At 56.7% G+C, this 24,744-nt stretch overlaps 1 protein-coding gene across 1 annotated transcript; it reads right to left on the bottom strand.

Annotated features, from left to right (window-relative positions):
• Positions 1-13,075: 13,075 nt before the first annotated feature.
• Positions 13,076-20,175, bottom strand: SKOR1 (SKI family transcriptional corepressor 1; the record flags this gene model as incomplete). Its single annotated transcript, XM_083871327.1, has 8 exons — positions 13,076-13,665; positions 14,737-14,802; positions 16,021-16,095; positions 16,166-16,240; positions 16,466-16,534; positions 17,227-17,334; positions 17,627-17,723; positions 18,220-20,175. The coding sequence occupies 8 exons, from the start codon at positions 20,173-20,175 to the stop codon at positions 13,568-13,570; spliced, it is 2,544 nt and encodes an 847-aa protein (XP_083727453.1). The 3' UTR covers positions 13,076-13,567.
• Positions 20,176-24,744: the final 4,569 nt, after the last annotated feature.

The raw sequence follows: 24,744 nt of genomic DNA, 5'->3' as shown, positions 1-24,744 counted from the left end.
TAAGAATAAACCCAACCCCACGAGCAGGAGCTGCACAAACCCCCCAGAGCCGCGGGGAGTGTCTGAGTGACCGGCCCGACAAACAGCCAAGGTCTTGTTCTCCTCCCCACGTGGGTTATAAATAATCCTCCGTTTCTCCTCCTCACCAACAGGTTCCTCTTGGTTTGTCACTGTCAGCTCGGGGCACAAAGGGCCTTTTGTCTGCAGCTCTGACACAAAAAGAGCTTTTTTTTCCTGTTCTTGGCCCTGTGCTCATCAACAGAGAGATGGTTTGCCAGGCTGGAGATCAGAACTTGGACACGACGAGAGGGGGGAGAGTTGTGTCCTGTTTGGACATCATCATCATTGTCATCATCATCATCCCTCCATCCATCCCTTCATTCATCCATCCCTCCATCCATCCCTCCATCCATCCCTCCATCCATCCCTCCATCCATCCCTCCATCCATCCATCCCTCCATCCATCCCTCCATCCATCCCTCCATCCATCCCTCCATCCATCCCTCCATCCATCCATCCCTCCATCCATCCCTCCATCCATCCCTCCATCCATCCCTCCATCCATCCATCCCTCCATCCATCCATCCATCCATCCATCCATCCCTCCATCCATCCATCCATCCCTCCATCCCTCCATCCATCCCTCCATCCCTCCATCCATCCATCCATCCCTCCCTCCATGCATCCATCCCTCCTTCCATCCCTCCATCCATCCATCCCTCCATCCATCCATCCATCCATCCATCCATCCATCCATCCATCCATCCCTCCATCCATCCCTCCATCCATCCCTCCATCCCTCCATCCATCCCTCCATCCATCCATCCCTCCATCCATCCCTCCATCCATCCCTCCCTCCATCCATCCCTCCATCCATCCATCCCTCCATCCATCCCTCCATCCCTCCATCCATCCATCCATCCATCCATCCATCCCTCCATCCATCCCTCCATCCATCCATCCATCCATCCCTCCATCCATCCCTCCATCCCTCTCTGCTGCAGCTCCAACCAGAAAAAATGCCTGTAGTTGATCCTCTCTCTCCAAAAACACCTGGGGCTGGTCCTCTCTCTCCAAAAACACCTGGGTTGTTTGTTTGTTTTGGTTTTTTGTGGTTTTTTTGGGTTTTTTGGATTGGATAATTAGGCAGCGCATCCATTTATAACGGTGGGAAAAGCTGCTGCTGCCTTGGAGGGACCTGTTTGGAGAAAGTTCATCTCCCAGAGCTGGCACTGGCACAAAACCCCTTTTGTTTCCTAAAAAAAACCCCAAAACCAGCTCTGGAGCCAAATTCCCACCTGTCTCCTGCAGGACGGGTCTGTGCCACACCACAAAAAAAAAAAAATATAAAATAAAATAAAATAAAATAAAATAAAATAAAATAAAATAAAATAAAATAAAATAAAATAAAATTCGGGTTTTGCACCTCAAGGGAGCCTCAGGGCTTCTGAGGAGAAAAGGAACCAAATTTTTATTTTGTTGTTATTTCATTTCTTTCACCAGAAATTTGCGGAGCTGACAAATGGTTTGGGTTTTTTGACAATTTTTTATTTTTTTCCTGCAGCTTGGGGAGGGTTGGGAGCGGCTGAATTTTGTGTGTTTGATGAGGTTGTGGAAGAGGAGCCTCCCTGCCCTGGGCTGCTCCAGATGAGGAGGGAGAAGGGGCTGAGCTCCTTATCTGCCCCCAGAGCCCTTATCAGACCCGGCCAGGCGGGGACACGGCCAGGCAGAGTCTGCTGGGAGAGAAAACTCTGAGAGAACGGGGTTTGTGCGCACAAAACTCCTCTTGGGACCTCAAAACGCCTCTTGGGACAACAAAAATGGCTCTTGGGACACCCAAAATTCCTCTTGGGACACCCAAAATGCCTCTCGGGACACCAAAACGCCTTCTGTGACACCCAAAACACCTCCTGTGATGCCCAATCATTGGGTTGGAAAATCCCCACAAGATCCAGTCCAGTCATTGACCCAACCCTGTCCCCAAAGTGCCACCTGTGCACAGGGATGTCCCAAAATGTCCAGAAAAACTCTGGGCAAACTGGACACAGCCAGAGTTATTCCCTTGCAGCTCATCCCAAACCTTTAGGCTTTGCAGAAGGGATCATGGAATTGTTGGGTTGGAAAATCCCTCCAAGATCCAGCCCAGTCATTGACCCAGCACTGCCAAAAATGTCCCCAAAGTGCCACCTGTGCACAGGGATGTCCCAGATGTCCAGAAAAACTCCTGGGGAAACTGGACACAGCCAGAGTTGTTCCCTTGCATTTACAGCTCATCCCAAACCTTTTGTTTTCCAGAAGAAATCACGGAATCGTTGGGTTGGAAAATCCCTCCAAGATCAAGTCCAGTCATTGACCAACCACTGCCAAAAAGGTCCCTAAGGTGCCACCTGTGCACAGGGGTGTCCCAAATGTCCAGGAAAACACTGGACGCAGCCAGAGTTATTCTTCCCTTGCTGATATCCTGCATTTACAGCTCATCCCAAACCTTTTAGTTTTCCAGAAGGGATCATGGAATCGTTGGGTTGGAAAATCCTTCCAAGATCGTGCCCAGTCATCAACCCAACCCTGTCCCCAAGTGCCACATTCACACGGATGTCCCAGAAGGGTGATTGTTCATTGGGATGCTGGATTAACACCATTCCCTTGGGATCCATCCAGAGAAATCCCTCACTTGGATCAGAACTGAGATAAAATTTCCATTTTCCCCCATTGACAAGCTGGAATTCAGTGAACACAACTGGTGGGATCCCAACAAATGAATTCCTCAGGTTTTTTTTCACGCCGGGGAAAAAAAAATGGGAGTGAATATTGTTGGCAAATGATTATTGATCTGGACAAGTGTGTTAAAGGCTTCTTGGCAGCCCCGTGTTCCACTTACAATTTAGTTCAGCTCTGAGGATTCCCTGAACCTTCTCTTCTCCAAATTTGGATCACAGATCTTCTCCTAAACTGTCTGAAGAGCCCTTGGAATTCACCTGGGACCAGGGACAAGCAGGAGTTTGTTTGTGGCAGGAACAGATTTCCTGGGCCAGCCCTGCCACAGGTGAAACACAGAAAACTCTGGAAATTTCCAGCCTGGCACTGCTTTAAACAAAAATCTCCTTCTCCTGGGTCAGATTTCCTGCCTGCAGTTCCCAATTTGGGCCACAGCTCTGGAAAACCTGATCAGAGCCGCGAAGAGGGAATTTTTATTGGGCAGAGAATGGGGGCTCTTGCCAAGGTTTATTTTTTAAGGGAGAGCAAAACTTAATCCTGGAAGGGGCTGCGGGGCTGTGCTAGTCTGGCTGCCCTTGGAAAGGTTTATGGCAATTCCACGGCCAGGGCTGGGAGGGCTGCTGGTGTTTGCTTTGGACAAGAGCTGCGGATGGTAACCAGCTCCAAATGTTCTCCTCAGCGTGCTGCAGGCATTGCTGGAACCTGTTTTCTTCCTCAGTGTGGTGCAGGGATCTCTGGAAATCCATTTTCTTCTTCCACACGGTGCAGGCATTGACGAAAATCCATTTTCTTCCTCAGTGTGGTGCAGGTATTGCTGGAAAGCTGTTTTCTTCCTCAACATGATGCAGACATCACTGAAAATCCATTTTCTCCCTCAACATGGGGCAGGGATCATTGGAAATCCATTTTCTTCCTCAACATGGTCCAGGCACCACTGAAAATCTATTTTTTTCCTCCACGTGGTGCAGGGATCTCTGGAAATCCATTTTCTGCATCAATGTGGTGCAGGCATTGCTGAAACCTGTTTTCTTCCTCAACGTGCTGCAGGCATCACTGGAAAACCATTTTCTCCCTCAACATGGTGCAGGCATTGCTGGAAATCCATTTTCTTCCTCAATGTGGTGCAGGCATCACTGGAAACCTGTTTTCTTCCTCAACGTGGTGCAGGTATCACTGAAAATCCATTTTCTTCCTCAGTGTGGTGAAGGCATTGATGAAAATCCCTTTTCTTCCTCAATGTGGTGCAGGCACCACTGGAAATCCATTTTCTCCCTCAGTGTGATTTAGGTATCACTGAAAATCCATTTTCTTCCTCAACATGGTGCAGGCATCACTGGAAATCCATTTTCTTCCTCAATGTGGTGCAGGTATTGATGAAAATCCATTTTTTTCCTCAACATGGTCCAGGCACCACTGAAAATCTATTTTTTTTCCTCCACATGGTGGAGGGATCTCTGGAAATCCATTTTCTTCTTCCACATGGTGCAGGCATTGACGAAAATCCATTTTCTTCCTCAGTGTAGTGCAGGGATCTCTGGAAATCCATTTTCTTCCTCAACGTGGTACAGAAATCTCTGGAAATCCATTTTCTTCCTCAATGTGGTGCAGGCATTGCTGAAAACCGTTTTCTTCCTCAACATGGTCCAGGCACCACTGAAAATCTATTTTTTTCCTCCACGTGGTGCAGGGATCACTGGAAATCCATTTTCTGCCTCAATGTGCTGCAGGGATCACTGGAAATCCATTTTCTTCCTCAACATGGTGCAAGGATCACTGGAAATCCATTTTCTTCTTCCACATGGTGCAGGCATTGATGAAAATCCATTTTCTTCCTCAACGTGGTGCAGGATCACTGAAAATCCATTTTCTCCCAGATTTCTCCTTTTTCCCCCCCCCCCCCGCCATTTCTCATTCGTTTTTCCACAATTTGCACGTTCCCAAATCCACCCCACCTGAAAACAACGGAGCATTCAAAGCAGGGAACAGAGCAACAACCCTCGGTTCAGACACAGACACATCTCCTGCCAACTCCCAAAGCCCAAATTCCCGCAAAATCCAGCACTAATCCCACGTTCAGGTGGAAATTTTCCAGGGAATAGCACGTCAGCTTCCTCCAGGGAGCCCACAGAGGTTATGGCGTGGAGTGACCCTCTGGAGGGAGCTTTGGATCCGGGCTGAGCAGAGCCATAAACCCAGGAATGCCTGGGAAAAAAGCAAATTAAAACGTGCTAGACTTGGCAGGGATGTTAATGGCCCTTCCAGCTGAGGGCTGAGCCTGGTCCCACAGCCAGGGCAGCTCCAAAGGATTCCCAAAAAGTGGCTCCTGTCCCCTTCCAATGGGGTTTTCCTTTAGGGCAGGAGTTGTGCAGTGTTTTCCACCCGTGCCAGGGGGGTCAGGGAGGGGATCCTGCCCCTCGCTCGGCCCTCACCTGATGGAGTGTCCTGGGACAGGAGGGATGAGAGTGGATGCAACAAGTGGAGCTCCTGGAGCCAGCCCAGGGGTGACAGGGGTATCCCCATTGTGAGGAGGGGATGAGGACATGGAGCTGCTCAGCCTCAAGGAAAGATCCCCAAAAAAACATCAAATAGGATGGAAAATCTGAAGATTCCATCTTAAGATACAAGATCTCCCAAAATGAGCAGATCTGGACAATCCCTCTGACTACCAAGATGAGGGGATTGTGAGGAGGGGATGAGGAGATGGAGCGGCTCAGCCTAGAGGGGAGATCCTCAAAAAAATATCAAATTGGATGAAAAATCTGACCATTTTAGCATTGCCTCTTAAGAGGCAAGATCCCCCAAATGAGCAGATCTGAACAATCCCTCTGACCCCAAATATGGGGGGACTGGGGCACCCCCATTGTGAGAAGGGGATGAGGAGATGGAGCTGCTCAACCTCAAGGAAAGATCCGCAAAATAACATTGAATAGGATGGAAAATCTGAATATTTCATTTTAAGATGCAAAATCCCCAAATGAGCAGATCTGAACAATCCCTCTGACTATGAAGAGCCTCCAGGGTCTTCATCCCTCTGAAAAAACACATCCATGGTGGGCAGAATCCTGGAGATCTGCCAGCATCACTCTGGGACCACATCTGAACCCTCCAGGTCCTCCTCATCCTCTTGGACAAACACATCCATGGTGGGCACAATCCCTGTGGGACCAAGGGATCATTTTGGACACACCTGAACCCTCCAGGTCCTCCTGATCTCCTTGGACAAACACATCCATGGTGGGCAGCATCCCTGTGGAACCACAGGATCATTTTGGTCACACCTGAACCCTCCAGGTCCTCCTGATCCCTCTGGAAAAACACATCCATGGTAGGCACAATCCCTGTGGGACCACGGGATCATTTTGGTGACCTCCAGGTCCTCTTGATCCCCCCTGGACAAACACATCCATGGTGGGCACAATCTCTGTGGAACCACAGGATCATCTCCCCAGGGTCACAGCAGTGCTGGGACTGGGAAAAAGCAAAATATTTTTTAAAACCCCAACAAATAAAAGCCAACACTTGGGACTGGCAGCTTTGATCAGGGAGGAGGATCCCGAGAGGACACTCTGGGAAGGTGATGGAGCAAATCCTGCTGGAATTCACCCCTGAGGGTTCCCGGGAACAGCCCGTGCAGCTCCCCGGGCACGGAGCGTTCCGGGGGTGCTCAGGGATGAAAGGGCACAGCGGGGTTTGTTTACCTCGGTTCCCGTGGGATGTGAGCCATGAGATGGGGACGGGATAAGGGAACGAGGAGAACCAGCCGGGGCACAAAATCCACCTGGATCCCTCGGGATGGGTGTTGTCCTTGTCCCACTGAGCTGGGACCATCCCCGAGGCTGCGACAAGGGGCCTGTCCTGGGTTTAGTGCAGGATGTGCACACAGTATTTATCCCATCCCCATCCCCATGAGCTGTTGGAACCAGGTGGGGCAGTGTTTTCCCAGGCCCCTCCTTTGGGCTCTTCTGCTCATGGCCCATCAATGCCTTGCCCAGGACTCACAGGGAACTCCCTCCAGGAGCTCTCTCTGTTTAATGGGCCATCAAGGAGCCACTGCACGACTCCTCATCCCATTGGGAGATGCTCCCAATGCCCAGGGGGAGGAGCCAAGCATTCCCACCTGGAGAGAATCTGGGATTTGGGACAGGACAAGCAGCCCTGAGCCACTGGATTCCCAGAGGAGCAGAGCTCCCAGACCTTTCTGTGGGATCACTGCTTCAGGAAGAGCCCCTCACCTGGACTGCTCCCCCCACCCTGCTCAGGGTGTGTTCTGACTCTGTCAGTGCTCCTTTGTGTTATTGCATTGATTTTATTTTAATTTTTACCTATCAGCGATTGAAGGAGAGACGGGGAGACTGACCATGATCAGAATCCGATTTTACTCAGGTTTTCTAAGAACTCATACACCATTTCAGTCAGGTTAATAATTTCTACTACAACAATTAGGTTAAAAGATCATACAAACAACTCATACATTTTCAACATATCCACGTAGGGGGTTGATTGAATCTTCTTCTTTAAGCAGGTTTCTAATCCCATCTTCTCATAAACTCAAAGTTCTGTTTGTTCTTTCCAAAGCATCCTAGTCACCAGACCAGATATACTAATTTAGTGTGTTTTACTCTCATAAATCCTCATCCCACCACCCTGCTCAGGGTGTGTTCTGACTCTGTCGGTGCTCTTTTGTATTATTGCATTGATTTTATTTTTTTTTTTATTTTATTATTTTTTATTTTATTTTATTTTATTATTTTATTTTATTTTATTTTATTTTATTTTATTTTATTTTATTATTTTTATTTTATTTTATTATTTTTTATTTTATTTTTTATTTTATTTTATTTATTTTATTATTTTATTTTATTATTTTATTTTATTTTATTTTATTTTTATTTTATTATTTTATTTTTACCTTTTTACCTTTCTTCTTATTAAATTATATCTCTGACTTGGAGCCTCTCACTCGCTTTGCTTTCAAACCACAAACCTCCTGGCGCCTGCACGGAATTCATGGATTGGGGTGGGAAAGGCCTTAAATCCCCTCCAGGGACACCCTGCACTGTCCATTCCAGGGATCCAGGGGCAGCCACAGCAAATCTGGGAATTCCAGCCGCTGGAAAACGGTTTTTTTGGGGGATTTATATAAAGACAGGCGATTTCGGAATAGGATGAGTTGGTTAAAGCCTCACAGATATTTGTTTTGGGTTGTGGAACTGGAGAATTTGGGCTGCTGAAAGCCGGCAAATTCCACCCAGGGGTGAAGGAGGAGTGCAAACCTGGCCTTAAATAAATAAAAGATTTTTTTTAAAGTGCCTTGAAGTGAGAGCTTGTGTCAGGAAGTAAAAGTTAAACCTGGTACCTAGTTCACGGTTCAGTGATTTTGCCTTTTGCAAAGTTAGTTAAATTATGGTGAGAATAAAAATAATGTCGCCTACATAATAAAAAATAATGGAACAATTCCTCCCCAGAATTCTGTCTAAAACTCATCCACGCTGAGGTTTGGGGCGGGCTGTGACTGGGAACATTCCCATCCAATCCAGCCCCTCACCCAAACCCTCCTGGGGGCATCCCCCGACCCCTGGAATCCTCTCCCGCCGGGAAAAACCTCCGGAATTCATCCCAAACACCTCCGGAATTCATCCCCAGCACCCCTGGAATCCTCTCCCGCCGGGAAAAACCTCCGGAATTTATCCCAAATATCCCTGGAATCCCCTCCCGCCGGGAAAAACCTCTGGAATTTATCCCAAACACCCCTGGAATCTCTTCCTGCCGGGAAAAATCTCCGGGATTCATCCCCAGCACCCCCAGAATCCCTTTTCCTGCAGGAAACCCCCTGAAATTAATCCCCAGCACCCCCGGAATCCATTTTCCTGCCAGGAAAAACCTGCGGAATTCATCCCCAGCATCTCTGGAATCCCTTCCCATCGGGAAAACCCCCCGGAATTCACCCCCAGCACCCTTGGAATCCCCTCCTTCCAGGAAAAAACCCCAGAATTCATCCCCAGCATCCCTGGAATCTCTTCCCACCGGGAAAAACCCCGGAATTCATCCTCTGAATCCCCTCCCGCCGGAAAACCCCCTGGAATTCATCCCCTGAATCCCCTCCCGCCGGAAAACCCCCTGGAATTCATCCCCAGCACCCCCAGAATTCCTTCCCTCCATGAAAAACACCCAGAATTCATCCCCAGCACCCCTGGAATCCCTTTTCCTGCAGGAAACCCCTCTGGAATTCATCCCCAGCACCCCTGGAATCCCTTTTCCTGCAGGAAAACCCCTCTGGAATTCATCCCCAGCACCCCTGGGATCCCTTTTCCTGCAGGAAACCCCTCTGGAATTCATCCCCAGCACCCCTGGAATCTCTTCTCTCCATGAAAACCCCCCGGGATTCATCCCCAGCACCCGCGCGGTGCCTCAAATCCCTTCCCAAAGAGGAGAAATCGCCTCTGGGTTTTTTCCCGGGGGGTCTCCGGTGTCTGTCCCACCCCCCGAGGCGGGGGCGGCTCCCACCGCCAGCCCGGAGCCCTCCTGTCCCCTCCTGTCCCCCCCTGTCCCCGGGTGTCCCCGGGTGTCCCCTGGTGTCCCCTGGTGTCCCCGGGTGTCCCCTGGTGTCCCCCCCGTCCCCTGCTGTCCCCGGGTGTCCCTGGGTGTCCCCGGGTGTCCCCTCCTGTCCCCTGCTGTCCCCTCCTGTCCCCGGGTGTCCCCTCCTGTCCCCGGGTGTCCCCTGCTGTCCCCCCCTGACCCCGGGTGTCCCCTGCTGTCCCCGGGTGTCCCCTGCTGACCCCGGGTGTCCCCTGCTGTCCCCGGGTGTCCCCTCCTGTCCCCTGCTGTCCCCGGGTGTCCCCTCCTGTCCCCTCCTGTCCCCGGGTGTCCCCGGGTGTCCCCTCCTGTCCCCTCCTGTCCCTGGGTGTCCCCTCCTGTCCCCTCCTGTCCCCTGCTGTCCCCCCTGTCCCCGGGCAGCAGCAGCAGCAGCAGCAGCAGCAGCAGATGGGGACAAGCTCGGAGCTGCTCCGGCACTGGCCCGAAAGAGCAGCTCCATCAGCTGCGGCCACAGGACCTTCTGCTTCCCCCATTCCCAATTCAGCTCAGACAACTGCAGACTCATCCCTGCTTTTAATTATTTAAAAATCCTCACTCTGACTGTTTGTTTTCGGGGGTTGTTAAAGTGTTTTGAGACTAAACAACAGAAAAAAAAAAAAAAAAAAAAAAAAAAAAAAAAAAAAAAAAAGAGTAGAATAGAATAGAATGAAATAAAATAAAATAAAATTAAATAAAATTAATAAAATAAAATACAATAAAATAAAATAAAATAAATACTAAAATACTATAAAATACAATACAATACAATAAAATAAAATAAATTTTTAAAAAATAAAATAAAATAAAGTAAAATACAATACAACACAATACAATACAATAATAAAATAAAATAAAATAAATACTATAAAATACAATACAATAAAATAAATTTTTTAAAAAATAAAATAAAATACAATAAAATAAAATACAACACAATAAAATAAAATAAAATAAAAAATAAAAAAATTTTGAAGCCTTTCCCTCACTCCTGCCAGCGAAGTTTAATTCACCCTAATTATTTCATATTACTTAGACCATAATAGTTTCATAATTTCTAGTATATTAAGCGCTTAATACGTTGTGTCATTTCCAAGTCGCATATTAAATTCTGCAAAGCACATTTTAATGAGCGTTAAGTAGTGGGGAAATATTAATGCCACCTAATGGCTCTGCGTTGGGAGGGGCAGGTGGGGGTGGCAGGGGGAATTATGGCCTGGAGAGACACCCGGGGTGTCCTGTGTGGGGTCACTGCTGTCAGGGGCAAGGTTTGGGTTTGTTGTTTGGTTTTTTGGGGTTTTTTTCCCCCCTGCCAGGAGCAGGGAAATTCCCGCTGTCCCAGGTGGCTCCAAACTCAGCCTGGGATATTGCAGGGATGGGGCAAAGCAGCCTGGAGAACTTTCCCTGAACCACAGACAAAAAAAAAAAAAAAAAAAAAAACAAACAAAAAAGCTCATCTGGCCTCCCACCTCAAAGGGTTTTTAACTTCCATCCTGCCCAGACAAACAAAAACCCAAAAAGCTCATCTGGTCTTCTACCCCAAAGGGTTTTTAATCTCCATCCCACCCAGACAAACCAACAGCTAAAAAGCTCTTCCGGGCTCCCACCCCAAAAGGTTTTTAACCTTCATCCCAACCAGACAAGCAAAAACCCCAAAAGCTCCTCTGGCCTTCTGCCCCAAAGGGGGTTTGACCTTCATCCTACCCAGACAAACAAAAACCCCAAAAAGCTCATCCGGAGTCCTGTCCTAAGGGTTTTTAACCTTCATCCCACCCAGACAGACAAAAACCCCAAAAGCTCATCCAGAGTCCCGCTCAAAAGGGTTTTTAACCTTCAACCCATCCAGACAAAACCCCAAAAAGCTCATCTGGGCTCTCACCTCAAAGGGTTTTTAACCTCCATCCCACCCAGACAAACAAAACCCCAAAAGCTCATCCAGAGTCCCGCCTCAAAGGGTTTTTAACCTTCAACCCACCCAGATAAACAAAACCCCAAAAAGCTCATCCAGAGTCCCGCTCCAAAGGGTTTTTAACCTTCAACCCATCCAGACAAAACCCCAAAAAGCTCATCTGGGCTCTCACCCCAAAGGGTTTTTAACCTCCATCCCACCCAGACAAACAAAAACCCCAAAAAGCTCATCCAGCCTCCTGCCCCAAAGGGGTTTTAACCTTCATCCCGCCCAGACAAACAAAACCCCAAAAGCTCATCTGGCCTTCTACCCCAAAGGGTTTTTAACCTCCATCGCATCCAGACAAACAAACCCCAAAAAGCTTATCTGGGCTCCCACCCCAAAGGGTTTTTCACCCCCATCCCGCCCTGCCCTGGCCGGGAAGGGTCTCCTCACCCTCAGGGGATGGGTTTGGGCTGCATCCCCCGCTCAGTTTATCCCGAGCTCAGGATCAGGGGAAGGATTTGTCATCTGCCGCTGCTGCAGTTCCGGCCGCGCCCACGCGGTGGCGCCCGAGCCCGCGGAACGGCCTAATGAGCGCGGGCACTAATTAATTACCGGCGCCTCCTGCTCGCCGGGGCTCGGCTCACTCGGCAGCGACCCCGGGACGGGCGGGCCCGGCCCCGGGGCACCTCCAGCCCCCGGGACACCTCCCGCCGGTTCTCGGGGCACCTCCAGCCCCCGGGACACCTCCCGCCGGTTCTCGGGGCACCTCCAGCCCCCGGGACACCTCCCGCCGGTCCCTGGGGTGCTCCCAGTCCCCGGGATCCTCCTGGACCCCGTATCCCTTCCTCGGTGCCGGTCCCCAGGATGCTCCCGGACCCCGCATCCCTTCCCCGGTGCCGGTCCCGCCGGTCCCCGCGGTCCCCGGGATGCTCCCGCCGGTCCCCGGGATGCTCCCGGTCCCCGCATCCCTCCCCCGGTCCCGCTGTCCCCGGGATGCTCCCGGTCCCCGCATCCCTCCCCCGGTCCCGCTGTCCCCGGGATGCTCCCGGACCCCCCATCCCTCCCCCGGTGCCGGTCCCCGGGATGCTCCCGGACCCCCCATCCCTCCCCCGGTGCCGGTCCCCGGGATGCTCCCGGACCCCCCATCCCTCCCCCGGTGCCGGTCCCGCTGTCCCCGCGGTCCCCGGTGCGTCCCCCATCCCCGGAGCTCCCCCGGTGCAGCCTCGCCCCGCTGTCGGTGCCGTTCTCCCATCCCGGGTGAATTCTGGGCTAAAACGCGGCTATTTTCGGGCTGACAGGTGCGCTCTCCGGGCTCATTAACGCCACAGCTCCATGTGTGACACCTGCATTTCAATGGGCATTAATGAGCTCCGGGGCGGCATCCCCGGCCCGTCCTCGGCCCGTCCCCGGCCCATCCCGGCCCGTCCCCGGCCCGTCCCGGCCCGTCCCCGGCCCAGCCCCGGCCCGTCCCGGCCCATCCCCGGCCCATCCCCGGCCCATCCCGGCCCGTCCCGGCCCATCCCCATCCCGGCCCGTCCCGGCCCATCCCCGGCCCACCCCCGGCCCACCCCCGGCCCACCCCCGGCCCATCCCGGCCCATCCCGGCCCGTCCCCGGCCCACCCCCGGCCCATCCCCGGCCCATCCCCGGCCCATCCCCGGCCCATCCCCGGCCCGTCCCGGCCCATCCCCGGCCCATCCCCGGCCCATCCCCGGCCCACCCCCGGCCCACCCCCGGCCCATCCCCGGCCCATCCCCGGCCCATCCCCGGCCCATCCCCGGCCCGTCCCGGCCCGTCCCGGCACCGGGGGGCGGTGGGAGCCCCCTGCCCCGAGCACCAGGCGGCTTCTTCCAGTGTGTTTTTATTAAAGAACCAAAAATCACGTACAGAAGGGGGGGGACTGTCCCCAGAGCGTTGTTGTGCCCGTTTAAAGTGCCGTTACATCCCGAATTTACAGGCGTGGGGAGGGGAAGGAAAGGATGGAGGGAAGGGGAAAGGTGAAAGGTGGTGGGGGGGGGATGGATAAATAAATAAATAAATATACATCATAAATAAATAAAAATCCGACGAATACTGTACCAAGAGAATCACAGTACATTTATATCCATTGCACATAGCCACTTTTTCTTTTTTTTTTGTTTTTTCGTTTTTTGTTTCCAGTGTGGAGGAGGGTGGAAGAAGCGGACACACACACAGGGAGGGAGGGGGAGGCGGGGCGGGGGAGGGCCCGGCCAGGACCCCAATCCCCCCCCGGCCGGGCCGGGCCGGGGCCGCTCCCCCTCTATCGCCGGGGGCTCCGAGTCCTCTATGTACAAGTGTCTCCTGGCGGGAATGGCTTCTGTGGGCTCTGCCCGCATGGCTTGGGGGCCGGGGGGCCCGGGGTGGGGGGTCACTGGGGCAGCAGCGGCGGTTTGAAGGAGCAGTTCCCGCTGCAGTGCCGCGGGGTCAGCATCTTGCACGAGAAGTGATGCAGCGCGTCGTGAGCCTCTGCGGGGGACGGCAGCGTCACCGCCGGGACCGGGCCGGGCCGGGCCGGGCCGGGGAGGGGCCCCCGAGACCGCCGGGTCCCCCTGAGACTTCCGGGTTCCCCTCAGACCTCCGGGTTCCCCCTCAGACTTCCGGGTTCCCCTCAGACCTCCGGGTTCCCCCTCAGACTTCCGGGTTCCCCTCAGACCGCCGGGTTCCCCTCAGACCTCCGGGTCCCCCCTCAGACTTCCGGGTTCCCCTCAGACCGCCGGGTCCCCCCTCAGACCTCCGGGTCCCCCTGAGACTTCCGGGTTCCCCTCAGACCTCCGGGTTCCCCCTCAGACTTCCGGGTTCCCCTCAGACCGCCGGGTCCCCCCTCAGACCTCCGGGTCCCCCCTCAGACCGCCGGGTCCCCCTGAGACTTCCGGGTTCCCCCGAGATCTCCGGGCCTCCCCTGAGATTTCTGGGCCCCCTCAGACCTTCGTGTCCCCCCTCAGTTTCTCTGTGTCCCCTTAGACCTCCATGTCCCCCGCAGACACCTCCGTGTCCCCTCAGACTCCCGTGTCCCGCCCCAGTCCTTCGTGTCCCCTCAGACCTCCGTGTCCCCCTCACACCTCCGTGTCCCCTCAGACTCTCCATGTTCCCTCAGACCTCCATATCCCCTCAGACCTCCCTGTCCCCCTCAAACCTCCCTATCCCCTCAGACCTCTATGTCCTCCCCAGACCCCCATGTCCCCTCAGACCTCCCTGTCCCCCCTCACCTCCGTGTCCCTCCAGACCTCCGTGTCCCCTCACACCTCCATGTCCCCTCAAACCTCCGTGTCCCCCTCACAGCTCCGTGTCCCCTCAGACTCTCCGTGTGTCCCTCCAGACCTCCATTGTCCCCTCACACCTCCGTGTCCCCCCTGAGACTCCATATCCCCCTCAAACCTCCCATGTCCCCTCACACTCTCCATGTCCCGCCTCAAAACCTCCATGTCCCGTCAGACCTCCATGTCCCCTCACACCTCCGTGTCCCCCTCAAATCTCCCTGTGTCCCCCCCTCACACCTCCGTGTCCCCTCAGACTCTCCGTGTCCCCTCGTCCCGGTACCTTTCAGTTTCTGCTGGATGGCGTATCGCGCTTTCCTCTCCTGGTCCAGCTCGTTGCACAGCGTGTCTGTCCCGGGACAGAGCGGGCGGGGCTGAGCCCGGGGACACGGCCGGGGGGACATGGGGACATGGGGACACCCACAGCCGGGGACATGGGGACACCCAGAGCCGGGGGAACATGGGGGGCACAGCCGGGGGGACATGGGGACGTGGGGACACAGCCGGGGACATGGGGACACAGCCCGGCGCGGCTTTCCCGGCGAGGGAAGGTATTTTACGGGGTTTTGGGGGGTTTTTGTGGGGTTTTTTTGGGGTTTTGGGGTTTTTTTTGTTTTGTTTTTGGTTTGTCCCGAGTGGAAATGATTGAGGGAGGGGAAGGTTCGTTCCCGGCCGGGCGAGCGGGGCCTTTGAGGGGCGGCTCGAAATCGTGAGGGGAATTGGAGGGAGAGGGATGATACAGAACGAAAAAAAAAAGAAATACTAAAATCCGCCAAAAATCCAAACCAAAAACAAACAAAAAACCCAAAACAAAACAATAAAAAAACCAAAACAAAACCAACAAAAACCCCAAACAAAACAATAAAAACCCAAAACAAAAACAACAAAAAAAATACCCAAAACAAACCAACACGAAAAAACCCAAAACAAAACAATAAAAAACCAAAACAAAACCAACAAAAAACCCAAAACAAAACAACAAAAAAATCCAAAACAAAACAATAAAAACCCCAAAACAAAACCAACAAAATCCCCAAAACAAAACCAACAAAATCCCCAAACAAACAAAACGAACAACAACCAAAAAAATAAAACACATACACACAAAACCCCCAACGACCCAACCAAAAAAAAACCAAATCCACCCCAAAACTAAAAAAAAAACCCCCAGAAAAATCCCTCACCTAACTAAACAAAACAAAACAAAACAAAACAAAACAAAAAAAAAAAAAAAAAAAAAAAAGCGCGGAAATAAATAAGATTAAATTGAATTTTTGCAAAGAAAAAAAAGGAGAAAAAGGAGGAAAAAAAAGGGGGAAAAAGGGAAAAAAGGGAAAAGGGAGGGGAAAGGAAAAAAAAAAAAAGGAAAAAAAGGGGGGAAAAGGGAAAAAAGGGAAAAAAAGGGGGGAAAAAAAAGGAAAAAAAGGAAAAAAAGGAAAAAAGGGGAAAAAAAGGGGGGGGAAAGGGGGGAAAAGGGAAAAAAAAGGAAAAAAAAAGAAAAAAAGGGGGAAAAATTAAAAAAAAGGAAATAATAATTTTAAAAAAGTAGAGATGGGCTCGGCCTCACCTCGCACGATCTGCAGCTGCTGCACCATCTCCTCCCTGTACGCCAACTCCCGCTTCATCTGGTCCTGGAAATTATCTGTGGGGCCGGGGGTCAGTCCGGGCCCCTCTGGGGGGGCTCGGCCAGCGAGGGGAGGGCACCCCGGTACCTTTTAAACTCTGGAAATCCCTCTCCAGCTTTTTCCTCAGCTCCATTTGCTCCAGGACCAATTTTTGTAACTCATCTGTTTAAAAAAAAAACCACACGGCGGGGCTCGGGGTTGGGGTGATGGAGAGGGGAGGGGAGAGCCCCGCGCTTTCCCATCTGGAGGCGGCTCAGCGCGGCGCTAATCGCATCGCGTTACATTAATCACAGCGCTTAATCACTCCTCTGCACAAAACACAAATAAATAAAGACCTGCGGCTCCCGGGGACGGGTGGGGAGTCTCCTCTCTCTCCCCCAGCCTCACCTCGGGCCAGGTTTTCGATGTCTTTTTCCAGCAGTGGCGTGGCGGTGACATCCATGGGCAGCCCTTCCTCTGTTTGGGGGGACACACACGGTGGGGAATAAACCAGCGGAGGGTTTGTTTAGTTAGGTTTATATAGGTTTTAGACAGGTTTTATACAGGTTTTATATATTTATTTAGGTTTATATAGGTTTATATAGGTTTTATACAGGTTTTATATATTTATTTAGGTTTATATAGGTTTATATAGGTTTTATATATTTATTTAGGTTTATATCAGTTTATATAGGTTTTATATAGGTTTATATAGGTTTTATATATTTATTTAGGTTTATATAGGTCTTATATAGGTTTTATATAGGTTTTATATATTTATTTAGGTTTATATAGGTTTTATATAGGTTTTATATAGGTTTTATATAGGTTTTATACAGGTTTTCTATATTTATTTAGGTTTATATCGGTTTATATCGGTTTTATATATTTATTTAGGTTTATATCGGTTTTATATAGGTTTTATATAGGTTTCTATATTTATTTAGGTTTATATCAGTTTATACAGGTTTTATACAGGTTTTATATATTTATTTAGGTTTATATAGGTTTATATCGGTTTTATATAGGTTTTATATAGGTTTTATACAGGTTTTATATATTTATTTAGGTTTATATAGGTTTTATATAGGCTTTATATCGGTTTATATCGGTTTTATATATTTATTTAGGTTCATATCGGTTTATTCGCCCCGCGGAGCGCCGCTCACCTCTGTCGGTATTTACAGGGCTGGGATGAGCGGCGTTCCTTTGGTCCTGATAGGATTTTCTGCCCTCCAAATCCTCCGCCGCCGAGTGATTGTCTTCTTTATCTTGCTCTTTAAAAGTTAACAGAACGGATTTGCCCGGGCCGTAAGCAACGAAAGTACGGTCCTGATATATCCTTAATTACATAATTACGGGCAAAGCCCCCTCGTTAAAGCCTTCTTAGCGACATCCTAATCGCTTTGTGCTGGAAAGGAGCTTGTGGGGCTGGAGCTTGGCCCCGTTCCCTTCCCCGTTCCCGTTCCCCTCCCCGGGTCCCGTTTGTTTCGCTTTTATCCCGAAAATAAACAAAACGAAAGCGGCCTTTGGGGTCCCCCCGCCCGGGCCGAGCCCTGCCCGCGTTACCCTTGGCCTCGGGGGGGCACAGGAAGGCGCCGGGGGCTCCCAGGGACGCCGCGGCTTTCAGCGGCTGCAGGTGCTCCCCCCTGTCCGGAGCGAACACCTGCAACAGAGCGAGTCAGAGCCGGGGGAACCCCGAGGGAGATCCCCCCTTGAGGGCAGATCCCCCCACCCGAGGGCAGATTCCCCCCACCCGAGGGCAAGAACACCCCATCCGAGGGCAGATCCCCCCACCCGAGGGCAGATCCCCCCACCCGAGGGCAAGAACACCCCATCCGAGGGCAGATCCCCCCACCCGAGGGCAGATCCCCCCCCGAGGGCAGATCCCCCTCCCCTTCCCCCGGCCCCGAGGAGACTCCCCACCCGAGGGAGATCCCCTTCTCCCAGCCCCGCAGGGACCCCCCAAAGGGCAGAACCCATCCTTTCCCCGGCCCCGCAGGGACTCCCACCCGAGGGCAGATCCCCCAAAGGGCAGATCCCCCCAAAGGGCAAATCCCCCTCCCCTTCTCCCGGCCCTGCGGGGACCCCTCCGAGGGCAGTTTCCCCCCCGAGGGCAGATCCCCCCCGAGGGCAGATCCCCCGTTCTCCCGGCCCCGCACCTCGAAGGCGCCGCCGCTGCTCTCGGGGCTGCCCGGGGGGCCCTGCCCGCCCTCCTGCGCCCCCGCCTCGGCCGCTTTCTCCTCCTCGGGCCCCTCTGCCCCCGCGGGCGGCGGCGGCTCCTCGGGCCCGGCCAGCAGCCGGGGCGGCGGCGGCTCCCGGCCCTCGGCGGGGCCCAGCGCGGGCACGGCGGCGGCGCTTTCCTCCTCCTCGTCCTCGGGGAAGCGGTTGGACTCCACGTCCACCTCGGGCTCCTCGGCCGTGTCCCCGCCGGGGGACAGCGAGCGGTAGCTGGAGCTGCCCTCGCTGAGGAAGTCCGGGGAGAGGTAGCCGGGCCCGCGGGGCCCCGCGCCGCCGAACGCCTCGCGGGTGCCGTAGAGCTTGGCGATGCTCTCGGCGTCCTTCACCACCGGGCGGAATGCGGACAGGTAACTGCCCTTCCTGGGCAGCGGCAGCGGCGCCAGCAGCGCCTCGTCCCCGGAGCGCTCCTCCTCGGCCGCCGCCCGCGACAGCGCGCTGGGGCAGCGCTCGGCCTCGCCCCCCGCTCCCTCCTGCGGGGTGGCGCTGCTGCGGCCGCTGCCCGAGGGCTCGGAGCCCTCCGGCTCCCCGTGCCGCCCCGCCGGCCCCCCGGGCTCCGCCGCCGCCGCCGCCGCCGCCGCCGCCGCCGCCACCACCACGGCCGTGGCCGCCGCCTTGGCGGGGCTCTGCGCGGGGTAGGGCGGCACGGGCAGGCTGCCCGCGGCCGGCCAGAACACCGGGAACGAGGGGTACACGCCGCCGTCCTTGGCCGCGCCGGGCTGGTGCGGGGGCTGCGCGGGCTGGTGCGGGTGCGGCTGCGGGGGGCCCCAGAACATCCCGGGGGGCAGCGCGCCGCCCTTGGCCCCCTCGCCGCCCCCCGCGCCGCCCAGCGCCTCCTCCTGCTTCTTGGGGCACAGTCCGAAAGCGGCGGCGGGGAAGCCGTACGGGTGCGGGAAGAGCGGCGGCGGCAGCTTCTGCAGCATCCCGAAACCTTTGCTGGGCACCGGGATCACCGGGTAGCTGCGCACCGCGCCCGCCCCGCCGTGCCCCGGCAGCCCCAGCGGCGGCCGCTCCCCCGCCGCCTCCTGCCCGCCGCACCGCAGGCTCTTGTGCGCCGGGGCCAGCTCGGGGCCCGCGGGCGGCGGCGGCGGGTGCAGCGCGGCCTTGGCGGCGGGAGAGCCGGCCCCGGGCCCGCCCGCGGCCGCGCCCTGCAGGGAGAATGTCCTCTTTCGGGTACCGCCGTTAAACATGGCCTTGACATCCTCCCAGGCGTGCGACAGCTCCTCCGTGGCCGTCTTGTCGCTGAGCTTGAGGTGGCGGCGCCACGAGTTGAAGTTGGCGGCGTCGGGCTGGGTGTATTTGGAGTCCGGGGTGCGGTGCGAGTGGAAGATGAACTTGTTGGGCGAGAAGTACATGCTGCAGTAGCTGCACTTGATGCACTTGGCGCGGGAGCTGTTGTAGCGCGCCGGGATGAAGCTGCCCCGGGAGCCCCAGGCGCACTCGTGCACCACGTCGAAGGCGAAGTTCTCGGGCAGCTTGGGCGGCTTGTGCTCGCCCAGGAAGGACTTGCAGAGCCGCTCCGCCTCCCTCTTGGTGATCATGCCGCAGCGGCGGGAGGAGATGGGCATGGCCCCGGCCCGCCGCAGGATCTCCAGCTGCACCGGCGTGCACTGCACGCAGGTGATGCCCAGGGCCACCCGCCGGTTGTGGATCTCATTGTAGCTGTAGTTCTTGAGCAGCGTGTTGGAGATCTGCGCCAGGCACAGCCGCTCCTGCCCGTCGATGACCAGGGACACGATGGGCACGCCGTACAGCGAGGTCTCCCCCACTTGGTTGGGCTTGAGGGTATTGGAGCCCTGGTACGGCTGCAGCTCTTGCTTTGAATTTGGGGAGGAGCTTGCATCTCTCCCATTTCCCATCTGACTGGCGATCGCCTCCATTCCCCCCCAAAACGCCCCTGCAAAACAAAATCGGGGAAAGGCGCGGGTTAGAGGCGCTCCCGGGGCCCCGAACCGATCCCGGGGCTCCGAACCGATCCCGGGGCTCCGAACCGATCCCGGGGCCCCGAACCGATCCCGGGGCTCCGAACCGCTCCCGGGGCTCCGAACCGCTCCCGGGGCCCCGAACCGATCCCCGCCGCTCCCGGGGCCCCTCCGCCGCTCGGCCCGGCCCGGAGCCCCCCTGGCTCTGCCGCAGGACCCGGAGCCCCCCTGGCTCTGCCGCAGGACCCGGAGCCCCCCTGGCTCTGCCGCAGGACCCTCCTGGACCCGCGGGGTCCCGGAGCGCATCCCCCGCCCCGCGGTGTGAGCGGCCCCGGGAGCGCCGGGCAAGGAGAGAGAGGGGTCACCTCCTCCTCCTCCTCCTCCTCCTCCTCTTCCTCCCTGGCCGAGTCCCCGGTGTCCCTTCCCTTCCCTTTGTGCGGGCTCGCCGGGCCGTGCCGGGCCGGTCCGGGCGGGCACAACGAAAAGGCGCCGGGGGATGCGAGCGGCGGGTCCCGGGGGCACAAACTCGGCTCCCGGTGGCCGCGGGAGGAGCGGGGCGGCCCCGGCCCCGTGCGGTGTCCCCGGCGGGGGATCAGCACGGGCGGATTAGGGCCCGGGGCAGCAGCCGCAGCCACAGCCGGGCAAATTGGCTTAGCGGGGAGAGCTCCCGGCGCTAAAGCCGCTTCCGAGGTAATTACACAAAATAACGGGGAGCGAGTCCCGAGAACGAAACGCGCCCCGTTTCCCTCCCTCCCCATCCATCCCTCCCTCGGTGTCACTCACCGCGGCGCGCTCCGGCTGGACGGGCGGGCTGTGCCCGGCTCTAGGGCCCGCAGCCCGGGGCCGGGGCCGCCATCGGGCCGTGCCCGGTGCCCGCAGGAGCCGCGGGGACCTCGCCCTTCACCGGCACCCCGGGGCCGTGCCCGGTGCCCGCAGGAGCCGCGGGGACCTCGCCCTTCACCGGCACCCCGGGGCCGCCCCCGCCGCCTCCGCCCGGGCCGGGCGCCACAAGAGCGAGTGACCGAGGGAGGATCCGGATCCCGGCTCGGAGCCGCCGCACGTTGATCCGGTGACAGCTAAAATAACGGCAAGACACACCCACCGAGCGGCGGCGTATTTACATGAGCGGCCGCCGGGACCCGCCGCCGTCAATCACAGCCCAGTCAATCACCGCGCGGCTCTGGGGGAGCGGGGACGGGGAGGGAACGGGGACGGGGGACAGGGAGGGAGCGGGGACAGAGGTAAGAGCGGGGCTCACCCCGAGCTGAGCCCGCCGCCAGGGAGCGATTCTCCTTCAAACTTTCCGCGGGGAACGAAAAGAGGAGCCCGGGGGGAGCGGCGGGGGGGCCCCATCGAAATCGGGGAGTCCTGGACTCTCCCACGGGCGGGATGCGCGCCCCGGGGACACCGGGCCCAACGAAACCGGGGAGTCCCGGTCCATCCCGGTCTCTCCACGGGCGGGATGCGCGCCCCGCGCCGGGAACGGGAACCGGGGCTGGGGGGACACCGGGCCCAAGGAAATCGGGGAGTCCCGGTCTGTCCCACGGGCGGGATGCGCGCCCCGCGCCGGGAATGGGAACGGGAACCGGGGGACACCGGGGCCAAAGAAATCGGGGTGTCCTGATCCCTCCCGGTCTCTCCCGGTCTCTCCCGGTCCATCCCACGGGCGGGATGCGCGCCCCGCGCCGGGAACGGGAACAGGGACCGGGGGACACCGGGCCTCAACGAAATCGCCGGGATTAGAGGGGATAAGGGGGTGGGATGGGGTTTTTTCGTTCTCACACGGGCAGAAGCGGCCGCAGCCGCGGTTTGGGGGACCCGGCGCCCCGCTGGCCGCGGGTGGGGCCGGCCCGGCTCGGGATCCCGCCTTAATTAAACTGTAATTAATCAGCGCGTCCGGCCGCCAGCAAAGTGAGGTTAATAACGGCGCGGGATCGCCCCCAGCCATCGCTTTGGTGTGTTCCTTCCTCCCTCCCATCACCGGGGGGCACCGGGGGGCACTGGGGGGCACTGGGGAGCACCGGGGGGCACCGGGAGGCACCGGGAGGCACCGGGGGGCACTGGGGAGCACCGGGGGGCACCGGGAGGCACCGGGAGGCACCGGGGGGCACTGGGGGGCACTGGGGGCACTGGGAGGCACTGGGGGGCACCGGGAGGCACTGGGGGACACCGGGGGGCACTGGGGGGCACCGGGGGGCACTGGGGGGCTCCGGGAGGCACTGGGGGGCACTGGGGGGCACCGGGGGGCACTGGGGGTCACCGGGGGGCACCGGGAGGCACTGGAGGGGCACTGGGGGGCACTGGGAGGAACTGGGGGGCACTGGGGGGCACCGGGGGGCACTGGGGGGCACTGGGGGGGCACCGGGGGATACCAGGAGGCACCGGGAGGCACCGGGAGGATTTTGCGGGTGCAGACCCCGTTTTTCCCCCCCCCGTCCGCCCCGTCGGGGGGGATAACACAGCCCGGCCCTTCCCGCAGTGATGGGTAATTATTCCTCGCCTTTAATTCTTCATCCTGGCCGGTTCCAGCCCGTTTTCTCGAGGCAAACGGAGGCAGGAGGGCGGTGAGGCGCTGCCCCGTTCCCGGTGATGCTGCAGCGCTCGGGAATGAGCCGGGACCGGGAGGGGATGGATGGGAGGACTCGGCTCTGCCCCGCTTCCCTCGCCCTGTTCTCTCTCCTGGAGCGGCCCCCAGTTCTCCCCGGGTCTTTTAACAAAATCGACCTTTTTTTTTTTTTTTTTTTTTTTTTTTGGTGGCGTTCAGTTAATTAGGTTTAATTTACATAATTAGTACGGTATAAAGAGTATTGGGGATAATCAGGAGGTACGTCGTCTCGCTTTTTTTTTTTTTTTTTAACTGTGTAAACACGGATTCGGAATTAAAAATCAGATGTAATTAAGGCGTTGTGCGCGCGCGTGGCTTTTAATTGTAATGAATTCCTAATTAACGCTCAACCAGCGCCGCGCGCGAGGGGCGGGACGGTTCCGGGGCCCGGAGCCCCCCAAAAACCGGGGACACCCCTGGGACTCCCCTGGGACACCCCAGGACACCCCTGGGACATCCCAGGACACTCCAGGACACCCCTGGACACCCCAGGACATCCCAGGACACCCCTGGACACTCCAGGACACCCCTGGGACACCCCTGGACACCCCTGGACACCCCTGGGACACCCCAGGACACCCCTGGGACATCCCAGGACACCCCGGGACACCCCAGGACACCCCTGGGACATCCCAGGACACCCCGGGACACCCCAGGACACCCCTGGGACATCCCAGGACACCCCTGGACACCCCAGGGACCCCCTGGGACACTCCAGGACACCCTGGGACGTCCCAGGACACCCCAGGACACCGCTGGGACACCCCAGGGCACCCCTGGACACTTCAGGACACTCCAGGACACCCCAGGACACCCCGGGACACCCCTGGACACCCCAGGACACCCCTGGACACCCCGGGACACCCCAGGACACCCCAGGACACCCCGGGACACCCCGGGACACCCCAGGACACCCCTGGGACACCCCGGGACACCCCAGGACACCCCAGGACACCCCGGGACACCCCTGGACACCCCTGGGACACCCCTGGGACACCTCTGGGACACCCCTGGACACCTCAGGACACCCCAGGACACCCCTGGGACACTCCAGGACACCCCTGGACACCCCGGGACACCCCAGGACACCCCAGGACACCCCAGGACACCCCGGGACACCCCAGGACACCCCTGGGACACCCCGGGACACCCCAGGACACCCCAGGACACCCCTGGGACACCCCCGGGACACCCCTGGACACCCCAGGACACCCCGGGACACCCCTGGACACCCCTGGGACACCCCTGGGACACCTCTGGGACACCCCTGGACACCTCAGGACACCCCAGGACACCCCTGGGACACTCCAGGACACCCCTGGACACCCCGGGACACCCCAGGACACCCCAGGACACCCCAGGACACCCCTGGGACACCCCCGGGACACCCCTGGACACCCCAGGACACCCCGGGACACCCCTGGACACCCCTGGGACACCCCTGGGACACCTCTGGGACACCCCTGGACACCTCAGGACACCCCAGGACACCCCTGGACACCCCAGGACACCCCTGGACACCCCTGGGACCCCCCGGTCCTTCCCCATTCCTCAGGCCAGTGGATAATTTAGGTTAAAACTCAGGGAGCCGTGTCGCGGGGTGTATAAAATAAATAAATATAAATAAATATAAATAAATAAAGGCTCCCCGCGCTCCTGGAGGGCCGAGCCGAGATTGCCACATAAATCACGGCGGGTCTAATTCAGTGGAAGTTTAATAAACGCCTCCTATTGGAAATGAATGTTCCCCATTTAACAGTTGTATCAGCTACCATATAAAACCATGACCCCAATAAATTTAATTTTAGAGGCCGATCAATCCGGGTTTCTCTCCATCGATCCGCGGCGGGTCTGAACCTCCTCGGCCTCTTCCTCAGCCCTTCCTGCCCAGGCAGGGGAAGGAGCCTTTCGATCTGACTCTT

The sequence above is a fragment of the Zosterops lateralis genome, assembly GCF_965231275.1.
Source record: "Zosterops lateralis genome assembly, chromosome: 13".
NCBI classification, from domain to species: Eukaryota; Metazoa; Chordata; class Aves; order Passeriformes; family Zosteropidae; genus Zosterops; species Zosterops lateralis.
This window is presented reverse-complemented; position numbering and strand designations above follow the sequence as displayed.